General features: G+C 53.5%; 1 protein-coding gene across 7 annotated transcripts in view; it reads right to left on the minus strand.

Annotated features, from left to right (window-relative positions):
• Positions 1 to 26,416, minus strand: part of PCBP3 (poly(rC) binding protein 3) — a 210,244-nt gene that overhangs the window by 41,477 nt on the left and 142,351 nt on the right. For all 7 annotated transcript variants that reach the window (XM_089910100.1, XM_089910097.1, XM_089910095.1 and 4 more), the window contains exon 3: positions 12,417 to 12,552. In XM_089910100.1, coding sequence (XP_089766226.1) covers positions 12,417 to 12,426 — 10 coding nt within the window. In that variant the 5' untranslated portion in view covers positions 12,427 to 12,552. The remainder of the gene's footprint in view (positions 1 to 12,416; positions 12,553 to 26,416) is intronic.

A 26,416-nucleotide genomic window follows, 5' to 3' on the forward strand; every position in this document is an offset into this window, starting at 1 on the left:
TGTGTTTTCATATAAATTTAAAAATCATCTTGTTTGCATCTACAAACAGTCCTGCCGGGACTCTGACAGGAGCTGCATTAAACCTGCAGACCCGCTTGGAAGCATTGGCACCGTATGTTGAGTGTCCCGGCTGTGAACACGGAGGTCTCTTATTTAGATCTTTGATTTCTCTCATCAGTATTTTCTAGTTTTCAGCACACAAATGCTGTGCATATTTTGTTACACGTATAGCAAGTATATAACTCTTTGGAGTTCCTGTAAATGGTGTGTTTTGAATTCTGGTTTCTGATTGTTCATTGATGGTATATAGAACAATATTGACTTTTGTATGTAGACCTTGCTTTCTTAACAACTTGCTAATTATTACTAGTTCCAGGAGTTTTTTTGGTAGCCTTAATGGGATTTTCGAGGTAGAGAATCGTGTTTTTTTACAAATAGAAACGGTTCATTTCTCCCTTTCCAATCTGTATGCCTTTTCTTTTATTTACTTGTCATACTGAACTAGCTAGAGCTGTGTCCTCTGTTCAGCAGGAGTGGTGAGGGCAGACACCCTTGTCTTGTTGATGATTTTAGGGGGAAAGCAGTAGCTTTTCACCAGTAACTATGATGTGAGTTGGTAGGTGTTGCTTACGCCATTGCTCCAGAACCAAAACCTCATTTGATCTTTTATACTGATCCAATTGGCAAAATCTATTTATAACCAGTACTACTTAGTGAAATTCTGATAAAGCAAATTTTCCAATCATTCTTTTTTAAAGGAATATTCAAATCAAAGGAGTCCTAGTACAATAACTACTGTCCTAAGAAGACATGTAGCTATAACGTGCAGCCAACCGCACACGGTACACAGGCTTGCACTTATGCAAATGCACTCTGTCCTAACACAGGAGGGCCAGTCCCAGCCCTGCTTTACATATGAGTCCCACAACACTGAGTGACCACAAGTTGGCTCCAGAGCTCACGCGCCTGACCGCAGACTGTGAACTAGTCAAACATATGCCATTGACAGCATTTGCTTCAGATGTGAAGAAGGGAGACGTGGACGTGGCATGTGATGCCCGAGCCCTGAGGCACTCTCCTCGGGGGAGGGCCAGTAGACTTGGACAGTAAAGCAGAAGCCCTTTTACAGAAGTCACACTGCCTACAGGTGCAGCACGCGTCAGCGCGAGATTTCTCGCCCAGAGACGGGAGCTGGAGAAGTCCCACCAGCCAAGTGCCATCTGAGGCCCGCACGGCTGTGGCGAGCGCACGGCGGCTCTGCCCCGTTAGCTGTGCTTTGTTCAGAGCTACACCCAGGGCCTCAGCTGTGCCGGGGAGAGACTGTGGAGGGGCCCTGTGGGGGGAGGGCCCGCACACTTGATTTATCCTGTTTAACAGCTCACTGCCCCATCAGGCCGCAGGAGGCCAGGGCTGCACAAACCCACGGAGCTTCTTGGCTGCTTTTGGCTCCTGGAGGACGCACAGTGTGGAGCATGTCCTTGAGGCTGGGGAGGAGGGGAGACTTCTGCAGGAAAATGCTCTTGCCGGTCTCAGGTAACGTTAGAAAGACTCGAGCCGACACAACCTGACTTCAGCGAGTGCTGCACACAGCCTGCCGGCTCCTCACTCAGGTGTCCGGACAGACAAACGTGCCAGGCTGGGAGGCTGGCTGCCTGCTCACCTCCTTCCCTGCTCCAGAGGCCGTGGAGCGCGGGTCTTTCCTCTTGCTGGGAAGGTGTGGGCTTCACCCAGGGATACTCCTGTCCTACATCTGGGGAAGTGCCCAGGGTCTAGGGTGTCACCTACATCAGAGCGTACGGCTTGCAAACATTCCGATTATTTCAAACACCCCATTTCAAGATTAATAACACCTCTGTTGCGGAGATGGTGGGACTCCCTCGGACCCGACTCTGGTCCTGCGGTGAGGCCTGGGTGTGAACTTGACCCTCCGGGGCCGTGGCTCCCGGAGCCTGACTTCTCTGTGCGCCGGCCACTGCACACAGCAGGTGCTCAGCCTGTCTGTGCACTGTTTGCCTTCCCTGGACCCTCGGGCCACAGTGGGAGGCTGACCACGGCAGGGACCGTCCATCTAACACTCGGTTCCTAGCAGGGGCCTGTGCTGGAGATGCAGGACCAAGCAAGGAGCATCCCTCACCCTCCAGGGGCTCAGTTTGATGGACAAACAAGCTGCAGGCTGGTCCGCTGGCCGTCCAAAAGGCTGAGTCCACGTTCGGTCCCTCCCCCGCCCCTCGGCCGTGTGCTCCAAGTAGGTCAGAGAGCCGAAAGCGCCTCTTATGGAGAGGAGAGGACAGTCGCTCACGGCCTCCGGGCCAATGGGATGTGAAGGTCCAGAGGCTGGGGAACGGTCCCCAAGGGGAGCGTGGGCGGCCTCCCTCCTGCCCTCGCCCTGGACGGGGGATGGGACACTTAGACGGGGCGCCAAGTGCAGGCGAGCCGCGCGTCAGAAGAAGTTGGAGACCAGGGCAGGAGCGCACGGAGCCCGCCCCTTGGGCCTGCAGACTTGGTGCTCTGCAGGCGTCGGTCCAAGAACAGCTTGAGTTTTCTGATGTTGTGCGACTTGGCCCAGTGCAGCGGACTGGAGGCCGGCAGGAGGGAAACGGCAGGGATGGAGCCGTGCTTATCCACCCCACCGTCTGGCGACGTGTTCCTGCACGTGTGTGTGGTGGGCGTCCGCCCAGGACATCAGGATGAGCCGGGTGCACAGCACAGCACGGAGTGTAGAGGCAGGCGCAGCCCAGGCAGAGCCCCTGGGAGCCCCCAAGGCGGAGGCACAGCCGCAGTCATGCGGGCAGCAGGCCCGTCACTGGGGAACCGGTCCTGCCGCGGGCCAGTAGTTCCAGCCTCTGGTCAGCTAGGAGCTCTGAGTCCAATGTTAACACACAGAATCGGCGATGTTGGCGGACTACTAATCACAATACCTCAGTGAGGTTTGCACCTGGGATAGACAGTAATTTAACACCGGGAATCCTGTCAACGTGACTAATAAACTAAAAGATTAGTAAGTCAAACAGTCATACAAACAATACCAATACCAATACCTAAAGCTGATACGACGTTTACCGTGTGGCAGGCACAGTCCTCCCTGCAGCCCCGCCAGGAAGTGCCCCTCCAGCTCACAGACCGGATGCGGGGCGGGGGCTGGGGGCAGGCAGGGGGCTGGGGGCAGGAGGCCACAACGAGCCGAGGCCTCAAGCTGGGAAGCGCAGAGCTGGGCCCCAGCCCCGAGGCAGGTGCTGGGAGGCACTGAACGTACTGCACAGCCTCCCTGGCAACACAGGACAGGAGAAGCGCCTTGAGTATGGTCAAGACCATCTGCCCCAAAAAAGCAAAGCACTGGTTTCAAGCTTGTGCCCCGGGCGCCATTTTTCACTGGGGAAAAGGGGGACACAGAGCTCTTATTTCCAGCTTCTGTTACAACAAAGGGACATAGAGGGTAATTTATACCAAGAAAAATGCGGGAATCAGGGAATAATTTTAGATAAACATAACCAAAGAAAGGGTGTTGCCCTGTTAGCGTGAAAAGCAAAAGAGGCCAAGATTAGTTGAGCTCATGAGATTTTTAAGGAGAAGTAAAACCCAACCAGTTATGAGGAAAAAGCCTGGTTGGGGGCACTCTGGTCGGGGTTCCCTCCCGGAGCTCATCTCGGATTTGAGGTGGCGTCCGTCACAAGGCAAGAACAGAGCAGGGCCCCACTGCCCGACAGAAACAGACTCCACTTAGTAACCAGGGGCCCAAAGAGTGCCCTCGACCCGTCCCAGGGCCGCTCCCTGGGCGGCAGGCAGGCTGGCCAGTCCAGGACTTGCCTGAAAAATGTCCTCAGAGAAACGCCCCCAGAGCCATCCCTCCTCTGCAGGCTCCGAGGAGGGGGGCCTGTCCTGGGAAACCCACCTCCCACCAGTTCACACCAGGAGCTCGGCCTCCCCGCCACACAGGTTCCCTCAGGGCAGCACCACCCCCATCCTCAGGACCCCGTCGGGACCCTGGAGAGCAGGCGGGGAAGGATGCTGAGGGCAGGAGGCCCGAGGCCAGAGCGGGGGTGGGGTGGGGGGAACCAGAAACATGAGGACCCAGCCCTCCCAGGAGCTGGGCCCTTTTCTGGGTGCTGTCTCCCCAGGGCTGCCCGGGTGAGGGTGCCCCAGGTGCCAACGGGGTTCCCCTGTCGAGAGGGCGGCTTCTCTTTCCTAAAAAGATCCAGGGTCACCTTGGCCTCCAGATGAGAGCAGCCCGGGGGGCAGAACCGCCAGTGGCCCCTCCACCCCCCCCAGCCGATGCTCTGATGTATTTAATCCCCTGGACTTCCATCCTCTGATGGCCCGTTAATCCCGCAAGCCCTGCGCGGTTCACTCCCTGCAAGGCCTGGCGTGCTCTCTGAGCTGTGCTGGGGGAGCACAGGCAGGCGCGTGCACGGGAGGGGGCTCCCCGTTCCCACCTCCCAAACACAAAGGCGATGTGTAAAGCCAAGTACAGACACGGCGCAGGTAACCCGCACAGCACCCAAGCGGGCTCTAGCTCCCGACCTTGGCCGGGAAGAAGTGGGTCACACGAGCTTCGCGAGACAAGGGCTGGGGGCAGCAGGACCTGAGCTGAACAGGACAGAGGACTCGACCGAGCTGCCGGAGCCGACCCCGCCCCCCCCCGAGGGTCCCGACAGGGCGCGGCCTGCGAAGCCTGTGGGCACTGCCTCCGCGTCCCGGCACCCCTCGCCCATTTCCTCAGCACCGGCACGGGGTCCTTGCTGACTGGGGGTTGAGCTTGGGGGACGGGGACAGTGGTGATGCTCTGGGCCCGGGCGGTCAGCTCGCCATGCTTCTGGAGGCCAGGCCAGGTGGCTGTCCCGGAGGCAGGCTGTGGACACAGTCCGGGGACAGGGCCCTGCCCCTTCCCTGCCTGCCCAGCCCAGTCTGAGGCAGGGACCTCTGGAGCCGAGGGTGTCACCAGCTGACACCAGCTGTCCGGCCACCCACGGGCCCCCAGATGCCACTCGGGAGGCTCTGTGGCAATTTAAACCTCGAGGTGCGAGGGTGACAGGGACACAGGATCCCAGGGGCTGGGAAACAACTGCCTCAGAGCAGACTGAACCCCACCCCTGGGGGGGTCGCTGTTGTTGGGCCCTGTCCTGAGCATTTCCTAGGGACACACGTGACCTTTTGCATAAACATCACAGCACGTGTGTGTGTCTCAGCTTGACTTTAAAAGCAGTACGATTTAGAGGCTGTAAAACACGCAAAGCTTAAATCACAGCTGGATTTCACACCCACACTTACCGGGAGGTGTGACCACCAACTCAGGACAAGGAGCAACTCCGCATCACGGCTCAGCCCCAGCTGGAGAGCTTGCTTAGTGCCCAGGGCGCACTTTGGGGGCAGCCCCCCTCCCACCAAGGTCCCTGGGGGTGTCTGAGCTCTAAGCAAGGCAGGTGGGTGCTCTGTCGCTCCTCCCCGCCCCGAGTGGGACTTCAGGGTGCAAACACGGTCACGCGAGACTGACCCTTCTGTCATGGGGCATCGGCCTCCCGTTTGGAGCAAGGCCCTCGGTGCCTCCTGGGCCCAGTGCCTGTGGGGTGCCCGTCCCCGGAAAAGGCCGTTTCCAAGTTGCCACACGTCCTGTCTGAGTCCTTCAGCTCATCATCTTGGTGCAGAGGCATCTGTGTTTGATGTGAGGTCAAGCTCTGACTTGGTGTTCAGCTTCTTTTAATAGATAGCTGATGGACCCAACACCATTTACTGAATAGTCTTTCTGTTCTACCACTTCTGTTAAAGCAAACAAAACAGACCCACCTCCCTCCAGACCAGTCTCCTCCACCGACATCCATCACCGGTTTCCTTACTCCTGCCCGGCGGTGTGTTTTTATACAGGTTTCTTTCCCTCTCCTTTCTTGCCTTCTTCTGGATTGTTCTTAACGATACTCCCCCCTCGGGGCGGGGGCTGCCCGCTTGGGGAGTGAGCCCAGCCTCGGCCCTGCCCCCGCCGGTCCCCGAGTTCCCGGAGGCCCAGGGCTGTCCCTCCCATCCTCCTGCCGCCGGCCGCCGCCTGGGGCTCAGCCTGGGCAGCAGGGGCGGCCACGTCTCCTCTGGTTTCCGTGCTGCGGGCAAGACTGTTAGCAGTGGGGTCTCCGTGCGGGAAGGGCACACTGGGAACAGACCCCGTTTCCCTCAGGACAAGAGACTCCGCTGCCAGGTCACACGCGGGGAACAGGACACACACGGCTCGGCTGTGACCTTCCCCGTGCCCACCCAGCCGCGGGCACCAACACCGCCGAACGCCGTCTGCCCGTTGGCTCCTGCGTGGCGCCGCCTGCGGCTCTCACACTCACGAGCACCAGCGTCCCCAGGAAGGTTCTGTGGATCACAGAACCAGGCTCAGCCCAGACCTCCTGACTCAGGCGGTCGGGTGGGGGTAGACAAGACTGCCTCTCCAGAAGGTTCTCAGCTGGTGGCGAGGGTTAGGACCCTCTCGGAGAAGCACTGACGGGCACCGTCCCCTAGAGCGGCACGGGCATGCCCCGGAGAAGGAGCCGGGCCCTTCCCAGGGGTCCGCCTGGAGCACCGGCTCCACCCCGACGGTCTGCCCGTCCTCAGACCCCGATCTCTGAAGCCCCCCCTCGGCCAGAGACAAGACGGCTCTTCAAAGGCTCCAGCCCCGGGGGCACGCAGGACCCCAAACCTTCCTGAAGCTGCTGGGCCCGGCGACGTGCCCTTCACAGCGGTGGCTTTCCGCGCCTCCTTCCACAGAGCGGGGGCCTCGCAGAGACAGTGGGGCACTGGCGGGGTGGCCCGGGGTATGCGTGCAGAAGGCGGCCCAGCTCCTCCCGCAGTCCTTTTGGTCCCCAGACGAGGCCAGACCGAAAGCCAAGAATGTCCGTCAGAGACCGGCCCAGGCCAACGTGAAGCACAAGGTCGAGCTGCTGGCCGTCAGGAGCCTGCGAGGGGGGCCGGGGGGGCCGGGGACAGAGACTGGCCCTCTGCTTAGGGCACCTTCCTCTGAGATTGTGTTGTTTCTGGAAAAACAATCTTCTATTCCGCTGGTAAAAAAGGGCAAGTCAGTGCTCCTAACACTGCCCGGGGTGCAGGTTTACTTCCAGGTCTTGTTGCCCCCCAGAGCCAATTATGGGGCATACTTTACATGGACGCACATGAACCTGCTACCCACACAATGACCGAGCCATCGTCCCAGCCGTGAGGACGTACAGGTGGAACAGGAAAAGGAGACAATGTGAAAACTGCATTGAAATACTGGGCACTTTCCCAGGCACAAAGGAAGCGTTTAGAATCATAAATACAAGAAAGATTGAAAATTCCTGCCCTATCTTAAGGAAATAGTAGAAAAATTTCCCTTTCTTCAAGATTGCAAAATGGGTAAAGAGCCCTTTAGATATAGTTCACGAGACTCTTTCAAAGGCTGCAGTTGGAAGGAATTGGGTATCACCCTGAATGCCTAACATTTCTACAAGGGAAAATCTTATTTTGTTACCAAGGGTGCAACTGTTGTTTTTACATCTCACATGTGGGGAGTTAATCATCACAGCGTCCACGTTCGCTTCTATGGACTTGGCTATAGACCTGTGTCCTGGAAAGCCCGCTAAGACACACATTTTAAATATTTTATTTCTGAAAAGCAAGACCCTTTTCTCCAGTAGAACACACTAAATCAAATACCATACAACTTTGGTTTCTGGCAAACCACTCTGGAAATGCTTTTTTCCCAGGACATCCTAACAAGAGCATATAGTTTGTCTAAGCGCGCACCAGCGGCCAGCCCATGGCAGATATGGCAAACATTTTATATTCTACTCGTTACCTGCAAAATATCTTCATCAGACACCCTGAACTAATGGAATACTTTGATTCACTTACAGGACAGGTAAAAAAATTTTTTTTGTTATTTATAAGCTACAAAACTCACGTTAGTTTTACAAACACTTTTAAACACTGGACCTTTCCCTGCTTCCTCACACAGGAATCGTGCTCGCTGGCCTCCCAGGGACAACAGAGGGTGTTACTTCTCATCTAGCATCAAGCTCCACACGCTGCAACACACACGCATCAACCTTACTCTAACGTGCATTTCACGCCAGTGGATGCCAACGGCTCACCTGGTCGCCGCAGGGGTGGACATTCCCCAGCGAAGGTGCCGGTCCCAAAGAGGGAGCAGAGCCCTGGGCCCCGGGGATGACCAGCCTCTCTGAGGGGAGGATCATACTCCCACACCTGCCCCAGGAGCACAAACGGCTGAAAAATGACCTGTTTGTTTTCTACGTAATAGCTCACTAACACTGGAGTGTCAGCAGTGACCCCGATCCTGAAAGAGGAGCCGTGTTGTCAGACCAGGGGAACGTCTGGAACTCTCGGTGAGGACCCCACGCTCCCGCTCCGTCAGCACCGGGCACAGCCCAGCTGGATGGCCCTGCACACCCGCTGTCTGGGCTCCGCGTGGCCTCGGCCGGGCCCGCAGCCCCTTACCTCAGAACAAAGCCACTCTGTGTGGTCGGGCAGGGCCGGATGGATGTGGCTATCAGACAGATGGTCACTCTCCCCCTTTAGAGAAGATAAAAATGCTAAAGGAGAAAAATTAGAGTGTGGTTTTGTTCTAAACCAGAGGAGGCTACAGATCCCATTGGCCTCAGGTTGGAGACCTCGTGACATGGGACCAGGCACATGTGACCTACTTTTCTCCTGGCTCCCCTCGTTCCGTTGGAGGGGTGTGCCTGGCGGATGCGCTGTCATTTTAATGACGCCTTCCCCCAACAGGGGCCACCGCACAGACCGCCGTGCCTGCGGGACATCGGCCACGACAGCTCAGGCCTGGAAAAGGAGGGGGGCAGAGACCTCGGGCCCATGTCAATCGAAACACAGCTCTGCAGAGCCGAGCCATTGCCGCCCGTCAGCTGTCTGTGCGCTCGGGGGCTGGGTCCTCACCAGGACGAGGCGTCTGAAAGGGCACCACCGGCAAACCCTCTCCTTCCCCCAGTTTTCTCTCCCTTGTGATCCAGGGCTTCTAGGTGCTGCCTTGGAAGCCAGCTGTGCGCAGGAGCTTAGACAGCACTGAGCACTGCGCGTCCTGAGAGGAGTGAGCCCGACGGTGGGGCTCTGGTCTGGGCAGCGAGACGGAAGGACCGACCCAGACCCGTGAGAGGACGAGGAGGGCGCAGCTGGCCCCCCGGTCAGAGCGGGCGCTGCCACCAAGCAGCAGGAGGTCGCCCTGTGACGGTGCTATCACCTCCACCTCTCGCCGTCTCACGCGAAATCAGATGCAGGCCAATGGAAAAAGCCAAACACCTACCAGGTAGTGGGGAAACTCCGGCGCAGAGAGGACTCGCTGTCCGGGAGGACGAGCCTGGCTTTGCTGGGGGTGGTGCCGAGCTCCCACTGGGAGAGCCCGCAGAGCGCGGGGCACCTTGTGACGCCAACCGGGGTGGCACCTGCCAGATCAGCCTGACTGTTCGTTACAGGAAAAAATGGAAAATGCATATAATGCAAAAGCCCTGTAACTTCATCCCCCAGAAAGACCACCAGTGAGAGTGGGGTGTTTTGAGGTCGACCTCGTCAGACTTTTTTCCAGTAGGTGTGTGTCATTATACTTTTTAACAAAAATAGGCCCAAACCACCCAAGTCTGTCCTGTTTTTCTCACTTAACATTATATACAAAATATTTTTGTATGTCACTATATTTAAATCTACACAGTAGTGATCAAATTCCCCATGGTATCCCACTTTATGCATAAGGTTGTATGCATTTAATTTTGCGCATTTTCATGCGTAAGGATAGAGTCAACTGCAAGGACCGTATACTCTGGGTTTTGAATTGTTAAATTAAAGAGTGTTTTAACAACACTCCCCGCCTTTTACTGCCTCAGAGTATTTCTTTACAGAAGGTCAAAGGACACACGTGCTCGAGGCTCTGGATAGGGTGACGAACCGACCCAGCCAGCGGCAACCCTGCGAGGAGGGGCCCTTCCCTGCGCTCCCACCCACACTGGGCAGCCTGTAATCGGTGCCCACTGGGCCCGGCGTCCTGGGGATGCCAGCGTCAGTGGCTGGGCAGGGGAGGAGGATGCCAGGAGCCCCGCCATATGTCCTGTGCCGTCAGCTCGTCCAGACCCCGCAACAGCTCTGTTAGGGACAGAAAAGGCAGCCCTGTCACTCGGGCTCACTCACGGTCATAGGGCACAGGCCGCTGAGGGCCCCCTGTCGGCCACTGGGAGGGTGCTGGGAGGACTGGGCACTGGCCTTTGGGTCTGGTGGGGGCAGGAGTGGTACAAGGAGAGCGAGCGGCCACGCGAGGCCGCCAGGGTGGGGGTGGTCACGGCGGGTGGACGAGCCGCCAAGGCCCCCCGCCTGATTCTGCGCGGGGGCAGGTGGCTGGGGGAGGAGCTGCGTCCCTGAAGAAGTGACAAGGGAAGGGACAGCGAGCAGAGGGGCACGAAGGACCAGAGTCACGGGCCGAAGAGAAGGAGCTGAGGGCGCAGTGACCACACAGGAGGCCAGAAGGTGCAGCCTGGACGTCGGGGGAACCGAGGATGGCGGCATCCAGGGTGTCTGGGGCTGACAAGCCCACAGCCAGGGGCAGGGACAAGGCCAGGGCAGGACAGGACAGCCTTGCCAGCTGTGCCTGCTGGCTGTTTCAGCGTGGGTGTCGGAAAGGGGGGACCCACACCGCTGAGCACTATGCCTCCTGCTTTGGGGGGTCGTGTTCACCATGCTAAGTGGCCGCTCACTCTCTTGCCCACGGCTGGGGCTTCTCTGTCTCGCTAGACTCCACCCATCACCCTTGCAGCCTGCCCGGTGCCCGACACAAGGTCAGGCACTCAGGCCTTGGAGCACAGGGGCACCTGGCAAACGTGGCCGGGCAGAGGGCAGGCCCACAGGCAGGGCAGGGGCCCCCGGTGCGGGGCTGGGCGGCCGGGGGGAAAGGCAGAAAGCCTGGTGGGGTCCCTCGGCCCCCGCCTTTGCTGAGCTGCAGCCTGGCCTGGGGGTGGTCCGGGCCTGTCCTACACCTCCACGTGGTCCCGAAGAAGCCCAGTCAGACGGCTCTGGTTTACATAACCAGCCTCGCTCTTGACAACAGCCCGGGACGTGCCAGCCGTGTGGAAGGAGCCATTCCTTCCAGCTCCTGTCCAAAACCAGAGCCACCGCCAAGTGACCTGTCACTGACATTCACACAAATAGACACCTGGAGGTTGAAATGATTTTAGCCTTCCTCCGCACAAAGCAAAGGTCCAAACAACACAGCGTGCAAGCTTATGGAATTGGGTCAAGCACCACAGGACTAAAACTGCTCAGCTGCAATCAAAAAAGCAAAGCAAAGCCAGACAGACAACATTTGGATAGGGCAGAAGAGAAGCTGCTGTGGAGAAGAATGAAGAAAGATTTCATAAAGTCGGTGAGGGGGCCCTGTACCCCTTATTTAGTTTTGTGACTTTTTAAAGATGCACGTGTTTCTTTGACAGCCACCTGGGAGATAGGTTGACTCGGAACCTGTACAATGTGTATGTCGTGAACCCGGATTAGTAACTCCCACAGCTGAAAACAGTTTCTCAGTGGCCACCTCTGCAGCCCCGCGTGAATAAGGCACTCTAGAATGCACTCTTCAATCTTCGGCAATGCCCTTGTAACCTGAAATGCACGGGTGAATAAACTAGAACTGGCCTGGAGAGGACCAGGCGTGAGAGCTGAGCAAGGAACCTTGGAGGCCTCCATTTACAGTGAGACACCGAGGCCAGGCAAAGTTGATACTGCAGGCTCGGGACCCCTGAAGCCCCGGCAGAACTCGGACCTCAGGGTACTGGGTGGAGCACACAGCGGCACACAGGACACACAGGCTCCGGCACACACACACCCCCCCCGCACACGTGCACATAGGCTCCTGCACCCACACCCACGCGGCGGGACGGTCAGCAGGGCCAGGCCTCCTGCAGCGCTAGCAGGGGGCGCTGCGTGTGGCTAGTGTCCCTCACAGACCCAATAAGCAAGCAGACCACAGAGCCAGCTCTTCAGATTCCACACCTAGTGGAATGAGGCCACGGAGGCCTGAAAACAGGGAACACATAGGGGAACACAGTTCAAAGGCATCCCACGTTCCTCAAAAACTCAAGGGAAAAAGCCAGGGAGAAACATTTCTGCCTCAGCTTAAACCTGCTTCTTCAAATTCTAGACGTGCCTTTTCAAGAGCCGATCAGGAATGATGTTCCTGTCCGATCACATTATTGCATCAGCTGCCTTTCTTAAAGTTTCCTTTTTCATGGCTCATCTTTGCTCCCTGGCACTACTCCCGGCTGACACCATATCACGGACTAAAGAGGGTAAAATACAGCATGGTGCCACTTCAGACACATTCCATTGTTCCGTGGTGAGTCTGACTTTGCTACACATTCTTGGTAAACAGACAAGCAGACAAGGGCCGCTTCCCAGCCACTCACCTTCCCCCATAAGCAGGCTGGACGAGTCAGAGCAGGCCCATAGATAGAGTGTGTTCACACTCGTTGTGACCTAGAGCATCACAACCAGAACCGGCGATTCACGGGAGGACCAACTTTGGTCGTGGAGCCCACCGACCTGAAACACAAAACACAGGGGGGCAAATGAGCTTACGGATTAGGACCTTGTCCGTCAGGACTGAGCTTCAACAGAACTGCTTTCTTGCGTTCAACAGAGCAGCAAGCATTTCTTAAGATTCAGGCGTGAGACGCGTGGGATGTGATGAAATGCCAGTGAGAGCTCATCCTGGGACCTGCCTTACGCGCCCCGCAGGGGGCCTCCACTGCACAGATGAGCAGTCCAAAAGAAGTGCCTGGTAAAACTGTATACACTTCTGAGAATATAAGTGAAACAGCCAACTTTCTGCTTGTAATATTTAGTATATTTATATATACATATACTGATTTTAAAAGTTATGAAACTATATATTAACTTAAACACACTGCTGGTTTTCTACTTTACAGCTGGTATAATCATTTCACTTGAACCCTTCCATTTCAGCATGCAATCTGTCCACCTAGTCTTTTCCAGAGTGCATCATTTTCTCCTTGGTCTAAGTTTCTTGACTCTTCACTTTTTGAATTCACATTGTTGCCCAAACAGGAAACTTCATCCCCAGGCACAAGAACTCATGTTCATAACATACCCTCTTTACTGTTTTTCAAGTCCAGGTGTAACGACCTCTGCACGTTATTGTCAGGGATGCCTTAAAAGGCTCTTTACAACAGCATCCAACATTTGGAATTGTGAGGGCAGAGCACCAAAAATAATGAGAAGCCCATGTTAAATTTCTCTGTCTTTCTCCATGTCAATCAGGTAACCATTTTATGCAATAAGCTACATCACTGAGTCTGTTTCAAGCTAAAATATCTTACCCATATAATACCTTGAGGTTCAAAATGAAATAAATGAGAAAATACGAAATGTAAGGAAACGCCACGAAGGTGACATCGAGCAAAAGCCTCCCTCTTTCACAGGGGCAGACGGTGTCTCCACTGGTGCAGAAAAGGGTCAGCGTGCTACTGATTGGAGGATCGGAGAGGCCTGAAGGTCACGAGTGGGAACTCATCAGAAAGCAATGGAAGAACAAGGGATTGTCTGGCTCCCTTTTGCCAATTAGAAAAGAACAGTCTTACAGATGTAGAGAACAAACGTATGGACACCAAGCGGGGAAAGTGGGGAATAGTGGTGGTGGTGTGATGAATTGGGAGATTGGGATTGACATATATACACTAATAAGAATAAAATAGATGACTAAGGAGAACCTGCTGCATAAAAAAAAAAAAATAAAATTCAAAAAAAAAAAAAAGAAGTCTTGTATGTACAGTGCCAGGAAAACTGATAGCACACACCAAAGAGTGCACTTGTATCCTTACCTTACACCACATGCAAAAATTAACTTAAAATAGATCAAAGACCTAGACTTAAGAGCTAAAACGATAAACATCTTGAAGAAAACACTGGAAAAAAAGTTTTCATGGCATTGGATTTGGCAATAATTTCATGGATATGACACCAAAAAGTAGATGAACTGGACTTCATCAAAATTAAGGACTTTTGTGCATCAAAGGGCACTAATAAGAAGGTGAAAATACAACCGACATAATAGAAAATATCGGCAAATCAGATACCTAAGAAGGGATTAATATTCAGACTATATATAAAACTTCTACAACTCAACAATAAAAAACAAGAAATATACAAAGGATTTGATATATATTTCTCTAAGGAAGTTATAGAAATGACCAATAAGCACAGGAAAAGTAACTCAACATCATTCGGCATTAGAAAAATGCAAGTCAAAACCACAATGAGGGCTTCCCTGGTGGCGCAGTGGTTGAGAGTCCGCCTGCTGATGCAGGGGACACGGGTTCGTGCCCCGGTCCGGTAAGATCCCACATGCCGCAGAGCGGCTGGGCCCGTGAGCCCTGGCCGCTGAGCCTGCGCGTCCGGACCCTGTGCTCCGCAACGGGAGAGGCCACAGTGGTGAGAGGCCCGCGTACCGCAAAAAAAAAAACAAACAAAAAAAAACCCCACAATGAGCCACTTAGGATGGCAATAATAGTAATAATAATGAAAATGATAATAATAAGAAGAAGAAACAGAAAATAACAAATGTCAGCAAGGATATGGAAAAACTGGAATCTTCATACATTGCTGGTGGAAATATAAAATGATATAACCCCTTTGGAAAACAGGGTGGCAGTTCCTCCACAAGTTAAACCCAGAGTTCCTATATGACCCAGCAACCCCACTCCTAGGCATATACCCAAGAGAATGAAAATACACGTCCACAGAAAAACCTGTACATGGATGTTCACAGCAGTGTTGTTCATAACTGTCAAAAAGTGGAAACAATCCAACGTCCATCAATTGATGATGGTGGATAAACAAAATGCGGCGCATCCTTATAACGGGATGTTATTCGGCCACAAAGAAGGGGATGAAGTACTGACCCGCGCGGCAACGTGGATGGACCTTGGAGACATTATGAGAAGGGAAAGAAGCCAGACGCGGAAAGCCACATGTTGTGTGCTCCCATTTACAGCAAACCTCCAGAACGGGCAAACCCACGGGGACAGAAAGTAGGCGCACGGTTCCTAGGGCTGAGCAGAGAGGGTAATGGGATGGGTGTGGGGTTTCTTTTGGGGTGATGAGAATGTTGTGTAATTAGATAGTGGTGATGGTTGCACACCTTTGTGAATATGCTAAAAACTACTAAAATGTGCAGTTTTAAAGTATGAATTGTATGGTATGTGAATTATACTCAATTAAAAAGAACAAAGGTAATAAACACTCAAAAGCTTTTTTTAAAAAGGCAATGGAAGAGACCTCGTATTAAACATCACAGAGTTAACATGTGTTTACTCCACCCTTACAGAAACTGCACTGCAATGATGCTCACAAAATAAAACAGCACAAACCCACAGCACTAAGAAGTCAGGAGGAGCGAGGAGAACCAGCAAGAGCTCTCAGCACAGCCCTGGGGTCCGGGAAGTGGTGAAATGGGGTAAATAAGGAGCGAAGCAGAGACACGGACACCGCAGCCCCTCAGGGGAGAAGCCACCCGGAAGCCGGCCATTCGCCCCCTATTCCAGGAAGAGCTGGGCCTGCAGGCACCGAGTGGTTCCACAGGTCAGAGGCGCAGGGAAGTGGGTGGAAACAGCGGTAACAATTAGAATCGTCTGTGAGGGAGCATTAGGGACTCAAGGGCCATGGCACCCTTGTCACCAATCAAGTACTCCTGTTCCCAGGGACACCCAGAGGTCTCCTCTTGGGAAAGGGTGACTCTTCAGGACAGAAATGCCGGCATCAAGCCAGGAGTGTTACGGGGACGAGAACTGAACGAACGCTGAGATCTCATGCTCCTCCCTGAGGCTCTCGGCGTCCCAGCAGACAGGGTTACCCTCACAGTGAGTCTCACAAAGTAGAAAGAGCACAACAGCAGTTTCTGATGCCAGCGCAAGAAAACCAGAAGTTAATGAACTAAAAGACATTCGATTTGAAATTTATATAACCCTAGAAACCTCTGAAGGGAACTCGTTTACTAAACATATAGCCTGACCTGGCACTAGGTTTGGTAAGAAGCACCACAAGACCAGCAACACGGAGAGCGATGTGACAGACTCGCTTGCACAATGACCCACTTCTCCCAACATCAGCCACAGCTTCAGGCAGCGGGACACCCAGCTCCCTGCGGAGCAAGAGGTGGTGAGTGACGGGGACAGTCTCAGAGGGAAGGCTCTGCCGTTCTCTTTTCAAAACTCAACTGGTGCTGGAAAGGGGGGTGACAGAGGAGACAAAGTGAGGTTCACGACTCCCCTCTTCACCTCTGCGGCCGCCCCTTGCTGTGCGACCCACTTAGTGACAACAGTTGCAGTGGTGTTCAGCGGCTCGCTGAACGGCCCGCCACAACGAATCAGTTTCAAAGGACCAGAGCCCGAGGACGGCGCATCCCCTCCCAGGCACAGTCCAGACAAAAGCAGCCCACCGAGCCGCAAACGACACACATGCGCACACAGGCAGACACACGCATGTGCACGTGGGCGTGAGCGGCTCCCACTGCCATCCGCACCCTCACGTGGGGCCTGGCTTCACCGGAAGGTCTGAGACATCGGACAACCGGGAGCAGGGCTGTCCTGCTCTCCACTGGGCATCCTCTGTGAACCCTCCTGCCGGGAAGCTGGGCGGCAGGAGAGGGTGGGGGCAGGCGGGCAGGGTGCTTTAGGCCATTTGAAGAGGGGGCAGGTGGAACCTGCGTGAAACAGGGATGTGAGAGGCTTTTGATAAATCACGATATTTTAACACCGGCAATCTGGCTGCTGGTGTGGAAATCAGGCTGAAGGTGAAAAGCGGCAGGAGAGGAAGCCGGGAGAGAATTCAGGAGATTACCCACTAATTCAGCCAAGAGACGATGGTGAGGAAGTGCCTCGATGCCCCAGAGCCCGCAAGGGGTTAATCTGAGGAGCGACCCCAGGGCCAAACCAACAAACCGCCCATCTGGCGGGGACGCCATGGCACCCCCGTCACAGTTCACACAAGGACAGTGGACACGGAGGGAGTTGTGGAATATCATGTGTGTGCGTAAAGCTGCACCTGACATTTAGAGGATGTACATTCACCTAAAACTCTCAGAGAATAAAACCAAAATTGACAATGTTCTAACTCATAATGCAAGTTTCAACCAATTCTGAAGACATGGAATCAACAGACCATGCCTTCCGCCCGGTGGGCAATTAAATTAGAAATCATTAGCAAAAAGATAACTCTATAACTCTCCTGGACATAACACTTTTTAAATGATTCTAAATAAGAAGTGGATGGGGATGACATAATGAAATTAGAAAATCATGAGACCTCAACAATAATAAAAGTGCTGCATGCCAAAATTTGTAGCATTCAGCTACAATAGAACTTACAGGAAAACTTAGAGCTTTTAAAAGCCTATACTAGGAATAAAGTCAGAAAACTAGTGAATAGAAAATCCAATTTTAGAAGTTAGAAAAATAACAGAAAGTATCCACAGAAAATAGAAAGAAGGTAATTATAATAAAAAATAGATCAGAAGTTACAAAAAAAGAACCAATTGTGAAAATGAACAAATATAAAATTTGGTTCTTCAAAAAAGGCCCCAAAATATACAACCCTCTGATGACGCTGATCAAGAAAATTAATCCAGAGGCACAGATGACTGCAGTGACTACAAGGAGCACCAGGCCTTCTGGCTCTGGACAGAATGAAGCAGACGCATTCTTCCCTACATTCCTGCTGAGCACAACTAAACCCTGTGTTAAACATGAAACAAGCCTAAGAAAAATGGGAAAGGTGGAGAGAAGGTGCCTGGATGGGTCCTGAGGTGTGAAGGCTGACACAACAGTGAGTTCACCTTTGTGTTTTGTTTTGATTCCCTCCTGTTTATTCTAGGCTCGTCACTGGAAAAGGCTGCGACCGAAAAATGCCAAAGAACACTGGAAAAAAGTCTCAAGAAAAGCCACCCCCACCCCCCCGGGAGAACACTGCCATCCAGGCGAAGCTGACAGGGGACACGGGCACACACACACATGCCCACATCAGAGGGGCTCCCACCCCTCAGGAACGAGGAGCTCCTCCCTCTGCTCAAGGTATCGGGGAGGCCAAGGGGTGCCTGGGCCTCCACCCCAGCCCATTGTGAACAAGGTTCCCCCACCCATGTCAGTAGAGGCCTGCTAAGACAGGAGATTTTTATAAGATCCAGAATATCATAACATTGCAACCAAAATTTCCAGGATACAAACAAAAATCGCTTGCCATACCAAAAATGAGACTAGGAGAATCTCAACATGAAAGAGAAAAGAAAATCAATAAATTCCAACACTGAGATGGCAGAGATACTAGATTCTCTGACAAGGATTTTAAAGCTGCCTTCACAAAAATGCTGCAGTGAGCATGTATGAACATGCTTAAAGCAAATCTCTAAAAGCCTCAGCAAAGAAATGGGAGAACTGAACAACCAGCAAACTACCGAAATCCAATCAAAATGAAAGAGACGACCTCAATATGCCTACAGCCGCTAAAGACATGAAAACCTGTAACAAACACTCCAGAAAAAAGAAACTTCCAGGCCCAGATGGTTTCACTGGAGGATTTTACCAAACATTTAAAAGAAAATGAACATAAGCCTTAGACACTCATAGAAAATAGAATACTTCCCAACTCATTTTGTGAGGCTACTGCTACCCTGATACCAAAACCGGAGATAAGACAGTACAGAAAAAAAAAATATAGACCAGTCTCGCTCATGAACATCCACACAAATAGACTAAATATATTTTTTAAATTAGCAAATGAGGGACTTCCCTGGTGGCGCAGTGGTTAAGAATCCGCCTGCCAATGCAGGGGACACGGGTTCGAGCCCTTGTCTGGGGGGATCCCACATGCCTCGGAGCAACTAAGTCCGTGCACCACAACTACTGAGCCTGCGCTCTAGAGCCCATGAGGCACAACTACTGAAGCCTGCCCGCCTAGAGCCCATGCTCGCAACAAGACACCGCAATGAGAAGCCCGCGCACCATAACGAAGAGTAGCTCCCGCTCGCCGCAACTAGAGAAAGCCTGCGCGCAGCCACAAAGACCCAACGAAGCCAAAAATAAATTAATTAATAAATTTTAAAAAAATCTTAAAAAAAATTAGCAAATGAATCCAGCAATGTGTAAAAGAGTTATGTACCATGGCCAAGTAAGATTTATCCAGATATGCAAGGCTGGCTCCATGTTAAAAAAAATCAATCAGTATAATCTACCATATCAACAAGCGAAAGCACAAAAGCCATATGACTATGTAAACTGATGCATTAAAACGCATTTGACAAAATTCAACACCTAATTCATGATAAAAAAAAAATACCAGCAAGTTAAGAATACAGGGAAATTATGTCAACTTGATAAATAGCATCTATAAGAAACCCACAGCTATCATCATACATATGGTGAAAGAATGAATGCTGCCCACTAAGACTGGGAACAAGCACGGCTGTCCACTTTCACCACTCTTATCCAACATGTTACTGGGAGTTCCAGCCATCACAATAGGCAAGAAAAAAATCAGAGGCATTTAAAAAAGAAGAAGCAAAGCTATCATCTCTATTTGCAGATGACACGATTTTCTTCTTAGAAAATCTTGAGGAATCTATAAACAAAACAGAACTCCTAGAAATAATAAGTGAGTTCAGAATGGTGCGGGATATGAGTCACACACGAAAAGTTACTGCATTTCTGTATGCTAACGGTGAACATATATCAACCAAAATTTAAAACAATGATTTAAAATCACTCAAAAATACAATGAAACACTTAGGTACACACTTAATGAAACTTTTATGCAGGCCCCGTCTGCTGAAAAATGCAAAATGCTGATGAAATAAATCAAAGAAACGTAAGTAAGTGGAGAGCCAACGCTATATCCATGGATTGGAAGACTCAACGTAGTAACGACATCAGCTCTCTCCAAATCGGTCTGCGGGCTCAACGCAGTTCCTGCAAAAGTCCCAGCAAGGTTTTGTAGACACAGACAAGCTTATTCTAAAATTTATATGGAAAGAGAAGAATAAAGCAGGAAAACTCCCTCGATTTGATGATAAGGCTTACTTTGTAGCTATGGTATTCAAGAGAGTGTGGTGTTGGCATCGGGGCATACACACATCAGAGGACGAGAAGAGAGAACCCAGGAGCAGACCCAGCACAGAGGCCTGGCTCCTCTCCGACAGTGGGGAAAGGAGTCCCACTGAGAAAGGTGGTCTCCCAACAAAAGGTGCTGGGACAGGGGACCCTCGCCCTAAGCCTCACACCTCACACAAATACTAACAGACACAGAGGTAAAGCAAGAAACTACAAAACTTTCAGGAAAAAAACAGGAGAAGAATCTTCAGGATCTAGGGGCTAGGCAAAGAGTTCTTAGACTTGACACAGAAAGCATGAACCACGAAAGGAAAAAGTGATAAACGGGACTTAATCAAAATTACCAACTTTTGCTATGCCAAAGACCCTGTTAAGAGAATGAAAAGCCCAGCCGATGCCCCCCACACCCGGGGCGCCCTTCACCCACATCCCCATGTCACAAGCTCGGCCACCACTCCTGTCCTCCAGAGCCCACTCCCCTGGCCCCAGCAGCCTTGCAGCCCTCACCCAGCAACTGGGTGCTTCTCTCCACTTGTGCACCCCCTCGTTGCAGGCCTGGAGTAGAGGCACAATGCAGATTTTGGATGAGTGAGAATATAAAGAGATGAGGAACCTTGATGCACAGCGGACACCCCCGAGAGCAGGGGAGGCCAGCACGGTGCCTCGGGCAGGACACGGGTCAGAGCCTCTCACCACGGCCCAGCCCAATGTGCCCAGGACCCCCGGAGTGCCCTGACTCACTACTCCCTCGGGGGTGGGGCAGAGCGTGGAAGGGGCTAGGCCGTGTCTCCCGAAACCTGGAGGGGAACCAGAGTCCACCAGGGACTAAAGAGGGGCACCAGGCGGCCCGCAGACCATCTGCGCTCACCCGGCGTGGGGACGAAGCCCGGCCGACGCCTGCACACTGCAGGGTCGGCAGCAAACTCACGCAGGTGGCCCTCCAGCCGAGGTCCGAGAGCGGCCGCCCAGAGGAGGCGGGCAGGCCCCAAGCCAACAGTCCAGGGGCAGGAAAGACAGAGGAGCAGGGCTTCTCTCTGGGCTCACGGCTCTGGCCTCAGGTCAGACGGTCTGCCGTGCACACGGGGACAAACTCGGTGTCACCCTGGGGCAGAGATGCTCCCAGTCCCACCGGGCACGCTTGGCCGAGTACTTGCTCTGCCAGCCAGATGTGAGCAGGGTGACACGTGCCACTCCTCTGCCCTGGTGACAAGCATCCTGAAGATGCTAGAGTGACTTCAGCTGACGCGTGGCTTGTGCAGGCCACAGAGACCTGGGGCTCATGGTGACTGCAGGGAAGCTGGGCCACGCTGGCCATTACAGAGCCTGCTGCTGGGGCCGGGCGGGGCCGCAGGGCGGTGCACCAGGCAGAGGCTGCAGAGGCTGCGGTGGTACCGAGCACAGGTGCCGCCTGCACGGAGGAAGCAGACAATTTCCCCGAAGAGATTACATCTTCAGGCAAGAGCCCGAGGGAGGAGCACATCTTTATTCCAACGCCGAGCTCAGGAAGGTCCACGGAGAAGAATCCGGGGAGAGTGGGGAGTGGCTGGGGCCGGGGGTGCAGCTGTTCTGCCCCCAGAGCGACCCTCAAGCTTCCCGTCTCTAAACCTCTTTCCTCCCTTATACTCACTGGGGACACCATGGTGCTTTTTTCCTTCTGGGGGGTGTGTATCACCATTCACCTTACTAGACGTTGAAACCGAGCAACCTTAAATATTTTATCTATTAATTCATTTAAAAACAACGATAAGAAACCTGCCACAGGTTAACAAAAGTAAATCTTCATGAATAACTAAATTTTCCCAAACAAAAAAATTAGTGTCAAGGGTGGCCTTGTTTCCTATTTTTGTAAGTCTCTTTAGGGTCTGCTTCGTAGAAGAAGCCGGATTCTCATATGTGCTCCTGTGTTTACTCTGTTGTGATTGCTTGTTTTGGTTGAAGTCCATGCAGACAACGGGCCTCAGGGAGACGGACAGCTGGGAAAGGCCTGCCCAGATACCCGGGAACACAGTCTTCCTCGTCACTGTGCCTAAACTCAGCGATGGTAATTTCTTAAAGGTTAGCTGCAACTGCAATCTGAAGCTACATGAAAAGCCACAAGGAGCTTTCTGAACACTGTCGCACTGTAACAGCCTTGGGCTGCCCTAAACTTTGATTGTCTTTTACCCAAGCATGACTGGTCATACAGAAACTGGTTCACGGAGTCATGCAGATCTTCTAAATGTGGACAGAGTTTATCACTCAATACCAAAAACAATCACACTTGTGAATATCACCACTAAGCACCACAGAAAAGTCTGAAGGTCTGAGGGAGCAGTGGACAGCGGCAGACAAAAATTTTGGACAATTCTAACTTTGCTGAGCCCTCAAAGGTCACAGTTGGCAGCAAAACCCTCGCATGTAACCCCAATCATTTCTGAGAAAGTGCCTGTCCAATACCCAAGTCCAGACACCTGTCCACCAGGCGTCCCCCAAAGTGGCCGTGCTTCCTGCACGGCGTGGTGCACAGGCGGGGCAAGGACGGCGCTCGAGGCTCGGGATCTATTGGATACAAGGAGTAAGCGCGCTGCCCTGAGAGGACGTGGTTGGGTGAGTCTGGCTGAGAATGCAGGGGCCCCTAGCAGAGCCTCCAGGGGCTCAGGCCCCAGCAGTAGCACCGCCCCAGCTCAAGCGGCACTCAGTGAGAGGGGAAAGGCGCAACCAGCACTATGGAAATAGTCATTTTTGACCCTGCAGGTCCCTTGCAAGGGTCTCGGGGACCCCTAGGGCTCCACGGGTCATGCTCTGAGGACCACAGCAGTAGAGGGTAAGACTAAGAATGTCTTTGGGTGACAAATACTTGTTAAAATTCAACTTAATGACAAGAATCTGATTAAGGAGGCGGCCAGCACACCCTCAGTCAGCTCGGGAGGCGGCAGGCCTGAGGTCCGGTGCCGCAGGGCCGGTCCCTCCTGCGGTCTCTCTCCTTGGTGTGCAGACAGCGTCTTCTCCCTGGGTCTTCCCGTGGTCTTTCCTCTTGGGGGCTCACTCCTGGTGTCCCTTCCTCTCCTTATCAGGACACAGCCCTATCGGGTTACGACCCCACACTTATGACCTCACTGAACCTCCTTAAAGGCCCCGCGTCCAAATACAGTCGTGGTGGGGGATAGGGATTCAACCTATGAATTTTGGGGGGACACAACCCAGCCCACAGCCTCCTCCATCCAAACTGCTGAGTGACATTTCCAGCTGGGAAGCGGGGAGGCCTGAGGCTGGAGCCCTCTATGGATGGCTGCAGCCTTCTAGACCCCAGGCTGCAGCAGGCCCGTCTGGAGAGAGGGGTGCTCAGGAGGAACCAGGGGTGCCGCTGCCAGCACTCCAACAAGTGAAGCTCTGGGGGCACTGTCTTGGCCAAGGGGCCACGGGAGGGGCAGGCTCAGGCCAGGACACCCACCCAGCCCAGGAGTGCAGGGACCTCTGAACAGGGCCTGCACACTACAGAAACCCAGCCCAGACAACCGTCTGGTTTCGTAAAGAAAGTCCTACCGGCGCACAGCCGTGCCCATGAGTGTGCGTACCGTCTGGGGCTGCTTTCTCGCCGCGATGGAGCAGCTGGGCGATGGACACAGACCTCGCGGAGCCCACACTGCCCAGGTGTTCACCGTCTGGTCTGATACAGAAATCCAGATCCCGCTCTAGAGGACAGAGGTGGGGGGAGGCGCAGAGAGAACGCGGGACAGCGGGCCGGGAGGGACCCCAGGGTCGGAACAGGGCCCTGGTGAGGAGGTCGCCCCTCGGGCTCTCCCATCTGTTGGGTGCAGGGCGCCGGGTGCCTCCTGCTTCTGCTCTGTCGAAAGGCACCTGTCCGAGTTGCTGCAAGCCGCACCCACCCGTGGATATCGGGGCAGGTGAACAGTCAGCAGCCCCCCTGCCCTTAGGTGTCCAGAGGAAGAGGGGGCAGAGCGGAGCTGGCCGAGAAACGGGCACAAGAGCCTGGCCGTGATGCCTGTGCCTGCGTTGCTGGAGGGTGGGCTCCGGCCGTCTCTCCTGGGCAGGGGACAGGTGGGGAGCAGACGTCGGTGTGTTATTTATTCCCCCAGACACTCCCTGCCTGTCCCCTCGCCCAGCGCTGAGGTCAGGCCTGGCCACATAGTGCTCCCCTGGGAAGAAGCTGCACGGCCAGAGCAGAGCTCTCCGCGTTCTCTCTTTCCCCTGCCACCATTCCAGGAATGTTCCAGAGAGAATTTGCGCCATTAGCCTGGGAAGGGGGTGAAGTCAACACAGAAAGAGCCACAGCCGACCCAAGAGAATGAAAAATAAACTGTGTATTTATACGATTTGAGGATCATTTGTCTCTGCAGCTCAGCCTGGGCCCTAAGCAGCCACCACCGGGGCTGGGAAAGCGCATCTGCTCCGTCTCCCCGCGGGCAGAGGTCTGCTGGCAGGCTTCTGTCCCTGCAGCCGGCCTGTGCTCCCAGTCACGTAATGAAAGCTGCTTTCATGGCCGTTCACACTGCTGTGTGAACCCGTCCCTGTGCGTGTATCTCTCAATAGCCAAGCTCACCCACTCAGGGTTATGGCTATGACTGACGCTCCCTGGACTTGTCTCATCCTCGCTGTTTTTTCTTTTCCTACCTTCAGTTACACATTTTCTGTTAAAAGGTCCTGCGCTGTTTTCTCGAGGCACCTGACACACACAGGGTCACCTGTGTTCCTGCAGAAGTGACAGACGGAGCAGAAAAGAAGGTGGATGGGAGATGACGAAGCAGGAAAGCAGCCTGGGGGCCGGACCCTGGATTCTTCACAGGAACTGTCCTCGCTGTGGATGCCCCCTCAGGGATCTCCCCTCCCGCCACATGCCTTGAAGACAAAGCAGCACAGAGGGCGACAGCGCTCCGTTGTGGAGGCAGAGTTTCCCACACGACCCCAGGCCCACTCGGCACGCGCTGCTGGGAATCAGCAAACCTGATTTGAAAAATCTCATTACAGGGTGTGTGGCCATGACGTCAGGGTGACCCTCCGCTTCCATTATCGAGTTTAAGAAGTGGATGTGCCTCTGAAAGCTGTTCTTTCTGATATGATTTGGCTTAGTGCCTTATGGCCCTCCTAGAGGATGGAAAGATTGCACAAGAATAAGGGAACAAGAGATCCAGAACATTCAGCAAGACTCTGAATGTTTCAAGCTCCCTGATGCTCTGTAGACTAATTTGCAATTCAGTGCAGTGATCCTTGGAACTGTCTAAAATATTCTAGACAAATAACGAGGGGGATGGGCTGCAGGAAGGCGGAATGAGGAGCTTGGTGAATGCAGTCCCCCAAAAGCAATCACAAAACTAGACAAAACCGCCCAAACATAACCATTAGGGTGCTGGAAATCGACCAAAGGCATATGACAAATCGAGAGGCGTTCACACTCGGAAACCTGCTGAGCCTCGATGGATGGCGCCGGCCGCTGACGGGCACGGTGAGGGCGAGCGATGGCGACGTGGGTGCAGCCTTAGAAACAAGAACAAGCTCCGGGGCGGGAGCCCAGGCCAGGGAGCAGACGGGCACACAGCATTCCAGGCTGCAGAAGACTCATAAGTGTGCAGTTGGTAAAGAACAGTTGTTCCACTTGGTTGTGCCTGCTGAGGCCCCACTGCTCACCAACGCAGACAGACGTCACCCGAGACTCTGGACCACACGTAGCGCGTTACCTGCTCCGGTCTGCTTGTGGAGACACCCGTGCACGCGGCTGCATGTGCACACAGGCGTGCCGTGGCTGCTCACAGAGACCAGCCCTCCGCCACCTCCTGCCAGCCCTCAGGGCAGAGAGCACCCAGGCAGCGGGTTACCGCAAAGGTGGTCCTTTTTGGTGGAGAGGAAATTTCAATCTGCAGGCAGCAGTCCAACTGAGGAAAAATGCAAAATGAAGCAGTATTTTTGGATGGGACCTACCCATGCATTTATTTGCACGCTGTCCACTCCTGGGCCCACGGCCCGTGCAGGGCCCCAGCCTGGCCACCTCTGGAGCCTGGAGGGTCAACTTGCTGTCTCAGTCCTGAGCAGGGCTTCACCTCAAAGACACGTCATCAGTGGGAGCTAGAAAGGACATCTGGCTCCGCCTCGAACCCCAAGCTTACCTTGCCAGCCCCCTTCCTGTGCTGGATGTGTGCGGACGAAGGTCTCTCGGGGTGGGGGAAATTCAAACTTGAGATGCCAGAACTTATACAGCTGTTCAGCTTCAAAATGGACTCCTCTGAGAAAAACCCATGCCAAGAGATCTAGAAACACATGGTAAGAACCCCCCAGCCCCCCTCAGCTGTGGGTTTAGA

The sequence above is a fragment of the Delphinapterus leucas genome, chromosome 4 (assembly GCF_059928025.1).
Source record: "Delphinapterus leucas isolate spDelLeu-1000000601 "Yukka" chromosome 4, BTC_Dleu_Yukka2, whole genome shotgun sequence".
Lineage (NCBI taxonomy): Eukaryota > Metazoa > Chordata > Mammalia > Artiodactyla > Monodontidae > Delphinapterus > Delphinapterus leucas.